General features: G+C 41.3%; 1 protein-coding gene across 1 annotated transcript in view; it reads left to right on the top strand.

Annotated features, from left to right (window-relative positions):
- Positions 1 to 4,839: 4,839 nt before the first annotated feature.
- The window catches only part of ATP13A5 (ATPase 13A5), a 102,690-nt gene continuing 96,242 nt past the window's right edge, over positions 4,840 to 11,287 (top strand). The window contains exon 1 of the mRNA XM_039230392.1: positions 4,840 to 4,902. Coding sequence (XP_039086323.1) covers positions 4,840 to 4,902 — 63 coding nt within the window. The remainder of the gene's footprint in view (positions 4,903 to 11,287) is intronic.

Here is an 11,287-nt window from a genome sequence, read left to right as displayed (position 1 = left end):
GGGCAGCCAGGCCTGGAACAAGAATAGAAATGAGAGCCTAATGGGGGGTGGGGGGCACCTGGGTGGCTCGGTTGGTTAAGCGTCCGACTTCGGCTCAGGTCAGGATCTCACGGTTTGTGGGTTCAAGCCCCGCATCGGGCTCTGTACTGGCAGCTAGCTCAGAGCCTGGAGCTTGTTTCAGATTCTGTATCTCCCTCTCTCTCTGACCCTCCCCTTCTTAAGGTGTCTCTCTCTCTCAGAAATAAATAAAACATTAAAAATTTTGTTTTTTAAAAAAGGAGAGCCTCATGGATCAGGAGTCAGTTGTAAGTGGGTGAGGTAGAATATTTTTGCCCCTCTTGCTTCACATTCTCTAATCAGAAATTCTTGGGCTGCCTTGCTTTCTATTATAAGTTCAGATATCCTAACAATAATCACTTTCAAACATTATAACTTCTGGCAACAGATTCTGAATCATCCAGTTTCTACAGGAAGAAGATACCTCAAGGGACCTCGCTGAGCAGTGAATGGTTAACATATCAGTGACAAGCTGGAACTGAGCTTGTCACTGAAAGATGGGCCTGTCAAAGCCATTTTGCGACATGGGTCGCAACAGCAGCTGGAGGAGAGTAGAAAACACAGAAGATTTAGATTCTGAAGTGTGACTCCAGTAGACTGAGCTCAAGGGCAGGGTCTGAGCCTCATTCATCTCTAGATTCTCATTTTAGGGCCTAGAACAGTACATTGCATATGGCAGCTTTTCACATGTGTGGGCAGAATGGAATGGAGGAGAGCTGAACACGTCGGTGAGTTACTGTACATCTCTTAGGGATGCCTTTTTGGCAACCATATAAAATCTAATTCCTTAGCTAGATCAAATTTCCATCCACTGGTTTCAACTTGGTTATTTAGTTTTTTTCTTCCATGGCTCTTCTCCAAAAAGAATAAAGCAAGGTACACGTTGTGAGCTGAAATATTTTTATATGGTAAGTGCAAATTTTCATTGATACTTGGAAATATACTACTGCCTTTGAATAATATCTTTAAAATTGAAGTTCGATTTTTCATTTTTTGAAGTTATTTATTTTGAGAGAGAGAGAGAGAGAGAGAGAGAGAGAGAGAGAATGAGTGTGAAGGGGCAGAGAGAGAGGGAGAGAGAGAATCTCAAGCAGGCTCCAGGCAGTCAACGCAGAGCCCAATGTGGGGATCGAACTCATGAACCAAGAGATCATGACCTGAGCCAAAACCAAGAGTTGAACAGTGAACCAAAGTGTTCCGAGTCAGGGACTGTGGGGGGAGATGAGATACTCTCTTAGTTCTTTATTTCCTCTGCCTTCACTCTGATCAATAAGTCCCTGTAAGGTTTAAGATGAGGCTTCTGCGGGGAATCAGTTCTTCAGGCGTCTGTGTGAGGTGAGACTTTCCCTCCCTTTTCTTTTGTATTTCCTCATCCCGCTCCTCCCTCCCCTCCTGTCTCTGGAGACCCTACCTTATGGCACGTGGTGGTGATAACTTCTTGTCATTAGTAAGGAGTTTGCCTTTGAGGTTCACCAGGATGCACTGCATTTTGCTTCCAGTCACAGGAGATCAAGAATCTACTGTCTTCAGATAGAAGAGATCTAAGAGTCCCAATGACCCAACATCCCAGCATAAGTTATAACCTCCTGAGCACTAAGGCTGTGCAGCCTGGAGGAAGCCATTCCTACTAATGCTGATGTGGCTTCTCGCACAAAAGATCCTTTCACTCTCACTCCACCTCCCTGCTACACACATAAACGCAACTGGTGGCTCTTTCACACTTGGGCCTTCAAGGGGCGGACTAAGTCAAGAGTGTGACTGCCTTTCTCTTGCTTCTGGACATTTGACAGTGGATCCTTTGACCTTGATCAGTTGCATATCGGGAGTTAGGGCTTAAAGCAGATGTGATTGTTTCTTTGCAGAGCATGTCCTCTGGTGGCCAAAGCAAGAGCTCAGTACTTACAAAACCTCAAGATTATCTAATACATACTGGTGACTCAATTATCTGTATGGTGAATAGGCTAACTGTCAGCATGCCCGCCACTAGGGCTTGGAAGTTCATGGCCTGTAGGCCATTTGTGAATAGTTGTAATTATTAGAAAACTTTATGTTGGGGGTGTCTGGCTGGCTTAGTTGGTTAAGCATCCAACATTGCTCACATCATGATCTCACTGTTCATGAGTTCGAGCCCCACATTGGGCTCTGCGATGACAGTGGAGAGTTTGCTTGGGATTTTCCTTCTCTCTCTCTCTCAAAATAAGTAAATCAACATGAAAAACAAAGAAGACTTTATATCAAATGGAAAGAATGTTTGTTCATTAGTAGAAAGAAGCTGAGATCTCAGGTCTAGCTTGTAAGGAGAACTCTTTAGCCACATACTAAAAAGCAACAACAAAATGAACACACACACACACACATACACATGCACGAGCACAAACACAAACACAATCCACTCAAAAAATGGACCAACCAGTTTAGCCTGATTTATAAGCTCTTTGAGGCCAGGCACACCTCTGTTTACACCTCCATCATGATTGCTTAGTGCATCCTTTCTTTCCCTCTATTCTTAAGTCTTTGATTTCTCTTGATATGCCACACAGGCTGTATTTCTCACCTCTCTTGAATCTTTTACACATTCTGTTCTTCTGTCCTCTCGCCTAAAGTGTGCTCACCACCCACCTCTATCCCCCATTCCCTCCACCTGGTTAGCTTCTGCTCATCTTTGCGATGTTGGCATAGATGTCATTTCCTTCGGGAAGCTATTCTTATTCCATTTATTCTGAGTACTAGAATGTAGGAGGATGCTCACCTGCCTGTCTCTCCCAAGCAACTGTAAACTCCCTCAGGATAGTGACTTTTCTTTTTGCCACTGAATCCCAAAGGCCTAGCACAAATGTCTGGAGTATCTGTTGTTTAACACGTAATTGCTGAGTAAGAGTTGAACAGAGTTGCGATGGGTGTTATATTTTGGGCTGTAAGTAACAGAAACCACAAGCAGCAGCAGCTTTATTAAGAACAGCTCATAACATTTTGGACAAGGTGTCTGGAGCATGTCTGGAGCTAGTAGTCCCAGGCTTAGTGCCACAGCTCAGTGGTGTCATAAGGATCTAAGCTCTTCTGTCCTTTGCTCTACCATCATTGGCATAGCGATTTTCAACTTTCATCTAAAGATGGCTGCCATACTCCGAACATCACATCCTCATCTATCCCTTTCAGAGGAAGGGAGTAAACCACAGGAAATATGTTATTTTCTCTCTTTCATGAATAGATTAATCTTTTCCAGAAGACCTCTGGCCCTAGTTGTCTCTCCTTTGCACACTACTGTTGAGAACTGGGTCCCATGCCCACTCTTAGGCAAAGTGTGACTCATCCTGGTGCTTTCAGCTGAAGTCAGGCTGCCCAGACAAAGGAGATGTTCTTTTAGCAGAAATATGAGTGAAGACTTGATGGGTAAGAAGTGAACGATGGCTGTTCCTCAAGTCTTGAATTAGGTTTTACTAAAATTCAGGACTACAGTCTCCAAATCTGAGCTCTACCTTAGACTGGTGACACTTAAAATGCCACATTTATGATGATATACTTTTCTTTAGTGTGGGCACCTCAGGAGCCCCTCTGGCACGAAAAGCTGTAATTGTTTGTTTTCATCAGCCACTTCCTCCTGGGCCAGAGAGCATGCTGGATTCTCCTAAACTTCAAGGCAGCACTGTTTCCTTTCGGGCAACAGATGACTCAGGCAGTAGAAAGAGTCAAGGGTCATCCTCTGTAGTTTTCATTCCTGGTAAGTTTTCTTCCATGGCCAAAGTGTCAAGAATTTTGCTCAGTGTACCGGATGCAACAAAAAGAAAAAAAAAGACAGAATTCTTTATTATGAACAACTTAACCAACCCTTGAATGGATCCCAGTGACCTTATTTTTTGATAAAAATATCAAGTTCAATGGTGATTATACAATTGTGGGAATTTAGATGATAACCCCAATAATTACCCTTCTAGCTCCTCCTGCATTATACACTTACCTGACAATCTGACACCTTTTTATAAACTAAAAAAAGAAAATGAGAAGAATCACATCAAATTATCAAATAACAATAATCATTATTATGAAACTTCTTTTTTCTTCATTAGTGTTACAATAACGGTGACAATGATAATCTTTTATTGGGTGTGACATGTACTATTGTTGATTTTTTACAAATATCTTTGATCCTCACATCAACTCTTTAATTATTAGTGACATTTTACATATTAGAAACTGAAAATTCAGGTTTTAAGGGATCCGCTCAAGGGCATCAATAGAACAGGGATAAGAATTCAAGTTTTCCTGATTCTAAAATGATTGCTACATTCTCCATCATGAACCAATCACCCCTTTCTTAAATTCTCATTGTCGCCCCAACATATCCATTACGTTCCCAAAGTTCCGCAGGGTTTTTATTCATCTCTAACCAGTTAATCTTCTTGCCTTGGGTTTTTAGTGAAGGGGCTATTCTCATTCATTGGCTGAGATATTTATGGGCAGTGCATGAAATTATTAATCTTTCTGGTTTAACAACTTAAGTCTAGAGCCTATCACATCTCACATCAGCAAATAAACAACAGGGAGGGAAAAAAAAAAAAAGAAACACAACAAGCAGATGGATTAATGGGCCAATCCTGTGACTGAAGAGAGTATTTCCTCTTTTTTCTTTGTTAGTCTAATAGGTGAGGATGGTGTTAAGAGAGTTTAAAAGCACCCAAGAAAGCAGTGACAAGTAGTGACAGTCCTGAGTTCACAGAAGCCCCAAGTAGTTTTGACTTTTCCCCAAAAAGTTAGCCAGGAGGGACCCTAACAAATCTGGTTTGGATGGAGGAGAAGAGTAAGAAGGACCACCGGGCTTTGCTCAACCAAGGAGAGGAGAATGAACTGGTGAGTCTTCCCTTTTTGTGAGTTTGTACTCAAAGTATCTGAGGCTATGGACAGGTACTACTGTAAGTGGTGCTGGCTTTAGGAACCGCAGTAGTTTTGGTGTTGTGAGTCTCCTTGAGATCAAAGGGCACAATTTTATAGTTGGGGAACCTGCAGGGGCTGAGAAGACTGTGTCTTCTAGACAATGGAATTCTTGCTGTCCCCATATGCATCAGACAGAATGAACTTTCCTTCTTAGACGGTTCGTGGAGTATTCAGCGTACACCCAAAATGGTGCTTGTGAAGGTATCTCCTCCCTATCATCTGGGTCAAGTTCAAGCAAAAACTGAAATTTTAAAAAATTCTTATATTTTTGGTATATCTGTATTACTTAGGCTCAGTGTGCTTTGGGTTGGTTATGCTAAAAGCATAGAAAGGTTTTAAGCACTAAGTACTGAAAAAAGAGCACAGTGTGGCTGGGGATTTAGTATATCTTTTTAAAAAGTTTTCACTTCTCAATAAAATAGTTTTTTCCCTACTGCATCTTCTCTCAAACACAGAGACATCTTGAAAAATAATCATTAAAAGCTCGGGAACCACAGGATCTATTTGTTATTTTATTTTATCCTTAGAATTCAGCAGTGAAGGAATTACTCCTATTTCACAGAAAGAAATCTGAGATCAAGGAGGTTAAGTAACTTGCATAGGTCTTCTTCAGTCGACAAGGGACAGGCTGGAAACCTAACCCCCTTCCTCCCTCTTCACACTCCATGCTGTTCACACTGTAATAGTGTCTGCAGGTAGGCAAGCAGAAGGGGAGACAGGGAGACTGGGGGCCCAAGCAGAGATGGCACGCTGGAGGTGGAAAGGGCCCACGAGATATGGTTCCCATAAGAAGGGTATCAGTTTCGGGGTGCCTGGGTGGCTCAGTCGGCTAAGGATCTGACTTCGGCTCAGGTCATGATCACACAGTTCGTGGGTTCGAGCCCCGCATCAGGCTTTGTGTTGACAACTAGCTCAGAGCCTGGAACCTGCTTCTGATTCTGTGTCTCCCTCTCTCTCTACCCTCCCCTGCTCATGCTGCCTTTCTCTCTCTCTCTCTCTCAGAAATAAATAAAAAATTAAAAAAAAAAAAAGAAGGGTATCAGTTTCCTGCTTGGCCTTCCAGGTCCCCATGAGATCTGTGGGAAATACACACCTGCCCTCTCTCCACACCCTTCTTTGTTAATTTAGGAAAAATAAGTGATATCATCTACACCTGCACCGTTTAAGAAGGCAGCCACTGGTCACATGTGGTTCTTGAACACTAGCAAAGCAGCTGGACTGAAGTGAAATGTGCTATGTGTGTAAAATACACACCGATTTTGAAGAGAGTGAAAGAAAAGAGAGTAAAATAGCTGATTAACACTTTTTATATTGGTTACACATTGAAATGATAATGTTTGGATATGTTAGGTTAAATAAGATATATTATGAAAATGGATTTCATCTGCTTCTTTTTACTTCTTTAATGTGCCCACTAGGAAATTTAAATTACAAACCTGGTTCACATCAGTGACTTCCATTATCATACCACACTGATCTTGACAATGGTATAATGCTTCAAATCTTGAAGGGATTCAAAGAACTAAAACCTGCTTACTCGTGTTGACTACTAAACAGTTCTGTGCCAGTTTTGATGGGGTTTTTTTCCAATATGTAGATGAATGTTCATGAAAATCTTTGGTTGCTCTTTACTTTTCTCTGACTATGTGCTGTATTTATAAAGTTTGTAGCCTAGGATTTTAATTTCTTAATCACAGAGGGGACATAGGTATCTCTCCTTAGCCGGGTATGTAGTGAGGCAAACAGTGTGCGTGTTAGCCTTTGTTCTAGGCTTCTCTTTGGCCATTCTTGCTGGATTTACTTTCTTTTTCTTTTTCTTTTTTTAATTTTTTTAATGCTTTATTTATTTCTAGGAGAGAGAGAGAGAGACAGCGTGAGCAGGGGAGGGTCAGAGAGAGAGGGACTCACAGACTGAAACAGGCTCCAGGCTCTGAGCTGGCAGTCAGCACACAGCCCGATGCAGGGCTCGAACCCACGAATCACAAGATCATGACCCAAGCGAAAGTCAGACGCTTAACCGACTAAGCCACCCAGGCGCCCCTGGATTTACTTTCTACAGGTGGTCTTGATTCTGCCTCTGAGACACAAGAGATGTTTTGTTCACATGAGTTGCAAAGCCCAACCTTTCCATTGGTGCTCCCCCTCTGTACGGATGCCTGCCAACTAAGAGTCAGCATTACAACTGGGAGCAGCTCCAGGGGCCAAAATGGCGACTTGGTGTGGAGAATACAATTTTGACAGGAGAGCACTTCACTTCACGTTAACTTTTTTTCTGGGAAACGGTTGAGGACTCTAAGACAGCAGATCTGGGCTTTAGTCAAGGACCTGCTGTTAACCCCAAGTGTGGACACCTTTGGGGACCTTGCTAGTTGCCTGAGAACAATCGCTTACCCCTCCTGATTTAAAAGTTTTACAAATGTCACCTATAAAATGTGTAAAGTGCTGTGAAAATATAAAGAGTTCATTTACATCCAAGGAGTCAGGACTTACGATGTTCAATTCACAAAGAGTAAGTGAAATTACTGTTGGGAATATATCCCCTTTCTCTGATTAAACTTGGGGAGTGATAATTGTTTGAGGTCTACCATTACAAAACCAAACAGTATGTGAAGAGTTAGTAAGAAAAGTCAGAAACTTGGAATGTCTGAACTATTTTAATATTTTTAAAATTTTATTTATTTATTTTGAGAGAGAGAGAGTAAACATGAGTCAGGGAGGGGCAGAGAGAGAGGGAGAGACAATCCCAAGCAGGCTCCACACCAATGTGGAGCCCAATGTGGGGGGTCAAATCCACAAACCATGATGAGATCATGACCTGAGCCAAAGTTGGACACTTAGCCAATTGAGCCACCTAGGTGCCCCTGAATTATTTTAAACATCATCATGTCCTCCTCATCTTTCATTCAAAGACACACACACACACACACACACACACACAAACCCTACTCAAAGCGTTAAAATTGCAAATCAAACATCAGGCCCTATTGGCTCTTTCCTGTCTTTTGTCAACATTTATATGAACAGCTTGGATGAAGACAAACTTATCTAATCTGTGACTGATGCCCGGCCCTGAGGCAGAGGCAACAATATAGGCAGCATAATCAAGATTCAAAAAGTTTTCTAGACTTGATGGTAGGAGAGAAATTAGCAATGGGGTGTAACAGACCTAGTTATTGAGTTTGTGTTTAAAGTTATTGTCAAATTACAAGGTGGGGACATCAATGGCTTGGGCTGAGTAGCTATACATGAAAAAGTAATTAAAGTGCTTTATTTGGTCATGGCAGAATTTTAGTTGCCAGGATGATATAGCTATAAAAAATCAGTACCTGGATGTCTCAATAGAAACCCATTCAGCATAATAGAAGAAATAATAGTTCTATTATAATCTTTACTATTTAAGAAACCTATAGGGAGTTATATTTAATTCTAAGATTCAAACAAAAAGTATAATGTATTTAGAGAGATCTGGATTTCACAAATAAGAATCGTTTAAACTGGTGCAGCCACTCTGGAGAACAGTATGAAGTGTCCTCAGAAAACTTAAAATAGAGCTACCCGACAACCCAACAATTGCACGGCTAGATATTTATCCAAGGGATACAAAGAGGCTGATTTGAAGGAACATATGCACCTCAATGTTTTTAGAAGCACTAACAAAAATAGCTAAATTATGGAAAGAGCACAAATGTCCATCGACTGTTAGCTAAAGAAGATGTAGCATATATACATATAGATATAGATACACACACACACATACACACACACACTGGAATGTTACTTGGCAATCAAAAAGAATGAAATCTTGCCATTTGCAACAATGTGGATGGAACTAGAGTGTATTATGCTAAGTGAAATAAGTCAGTCAGAGAAAGATAAATACCATATGATTTCACTCATGTGGAGTTTAAACAAAACAGATGAACACAGAGGAAGGGAAGGAAAAATAAGAAAAAGAGAGAGGGAAGCTAACCATAAGAGACTCTTAAATACCGAGAACAAACTGGGGGTTGATGGAGGGGTGTTGGATGGAGGGATGGGCTTCATGGGTGATGGGCATTAGGAATGGCACTTGTTAGGATGAGCACTGGGTGTTATATGTAAGTGAAGAATCACTAATTTGGATTTAAATAAATTAAAAAAAGAATCATTGAAAAGATATTGGGAATAGTTACCCAAAGAATAATCAAGGCACTTGTCTTCCAATAGTTGAAAGGCTGATGTGGAGAACAGAGTAGAAGCTGGCAGAATCTAGCCTGATTTATTTTCATTACAGAATTTCCTAACCATCTGTGGTGGCAGAATCTTCCCCTTGTGTAGTTCCCTTCGGTTGAGTGTGGCGAAACCTATAAATATGATGGACTGTAACTCCTGCACTGTTATGTTGTGTGGCAAAATGGATTTTACAGATGTAATCAACATGGATTCAGCTGAGTTAATCAAAAGGGAGATTGTTTGGGTGGGCATGATATAATCAGGTGAGCACAGAAAAGAGCTTGTGTTCTCTCTGGAGTTATAGATATTCAGAGCATGATAGGGGCTTGATGCAAGGGAGGTTCTCCATTGCATCTTTGAAGATGGAAAGCTCTGTGTGGCAAGAGCTCTGAGCGAGTCTAACAACTGAGAACTGAGAGCAACTTCCAGTTGACAACCAGCAAGAGAATGGGGGGTCTCTGTCTAGGAGCTGCAAACATCTGATCCTGCCAGCAACCATGTGATCTCAAAAGAAGTCCTTGATCTCCAGAAGGAACACAGCCCAGAGGACACCTTGATCTCAGTTTTGTGAGACACTGAGCAGAGGATCCACTAATGAGACCCACAGTGACTGTGAGATAATGATTGGTGTTGTTTTAAGCCACTAAGTTTGTTATGTGGCAATAAAAACTAACTCCACAGCTATCCAACAAGGGAAGGTATAGCTCTATGAATTAGTGAGCAGCCTATCTTAAGTAAACCCTAGATGCTCATTGTGAAGGATGGTCTATGGCTTTTTTTCAGGAAAGGAATCTGAACCACATAATTGCTGAGATACCCCTCCTGTATTATTGATGCTCTTATTCCAGGAATAATCTTCGACACAACATGCCATGTTGTCCCATATCCTTGTTCTAAGGCAAATTCTGGCTCTATAAATTGCTGAGGATGATTAGCCCATACATCTCATTACTTTTTGACCCACAATTTCTGCTTTCTTGCCTTTAGCCGCATCAAACAAAGGTCCTTAGTTGCATTTTCACTTCTGGGAAGACCACATAGTAGCACTTTCAGTAGAGCAGTTAACTTTATGGGAATGGCTGGAGCTGAGAGTGACAATATGCTTATCTCTTCAATATTGGGTTTTGAATCACACTGCTAAGAGGAAAGGGCCCCTTTTATTCCAGAAAGAAGTGTAAGGGGAAAACTTAAGAGGTTGAACTATTTCAGTAATTACTTGGAACATCTTCAAGTCTCAATTTTTTGATCTACAGGTAATAATTTATAAATACTACTAATAATAGCAGCTATTATCATAAATAATTATGCCTATTTCATGGAGTCGTTGTGAGGATTAAATGGTAGCTAAGTAAGTGCTTGAGAAAGGTTAGCTCTGATTGTCAAATGTAGATGACAGTGAAAGAGACCCAAGACATTTTCTTCCCCTGCTCAAGGGACACTCCATGTATGAACGCAGGACAAGATATATGAAAACTATAACTAAAATTTCTTGTGAATTAGTGATAACCAACACAAATTACTACATGTGGCCAAACCAAAGCAGTAATAGAGGGGTGAGGAACAATGACCATACTGACATGATCCATGAATTGAAACACCGTGGTGGCTCAGTTGGTTAAGTGTCAACTCTTGATCTCGGCTCAGGTCATGACCTTATGGTTGGTAAGTTCAAGCCCTACATCCAGCTCTGCGTTGACACGTGGAGCCTGCTTGGGATTCTCTCCCCCCCTCTCTCTGTCCCTAACCCATTTGTGCTCTCTCTCTCTCAAAAGAAATAAACAGACTTAAAAATTTTAACATGGTCCATGAACCAGAGACACTATTATCCTAACCTGGAAACACAGCAGAATTGGAGACACGAGAGCAGAGGAGAACCTTCTCTCATGTATCACATAAAGGAACAACAAAGATAACAAAGGGTTGATTGTGAATAATGAATAGAAACTTGGTGTTGTGATTGCTGTTTGAGAAAAAAGAAGACAAACATGATGAATTCTTTGCCCACAAAAGGGCTCAGAGATGTCATCTCCTTGGCCATGGTTCAAGGGGCTCAAAGTCTGAGGCCTACCCGGAAAAAGCTAACTTACTC

The sequence above is a fragment of the Hyaena hyaena genome, unplaced genomic scaffold (assembly GCF_003009895.1).
Source record: "Hyaena hyaena isolate Hyena2069 unplaced genomic scaffold, ASM300989v1 scaffold_45, whole genome shotgun sequence".
In the NCBI taxonomy this organism is placed as follows: domain Eukaryota; kingdom Metazoa; phylum Chordata; class Mammalia; order Carnivora; family Hyaenidae; genus Hyaena; species Hyaena hyaena.
The sequence above is the reverse complement of the archived record's forward strand: the minus strand, read 5'-3'. Positions and strand labels throughout refer to the sequence as shown.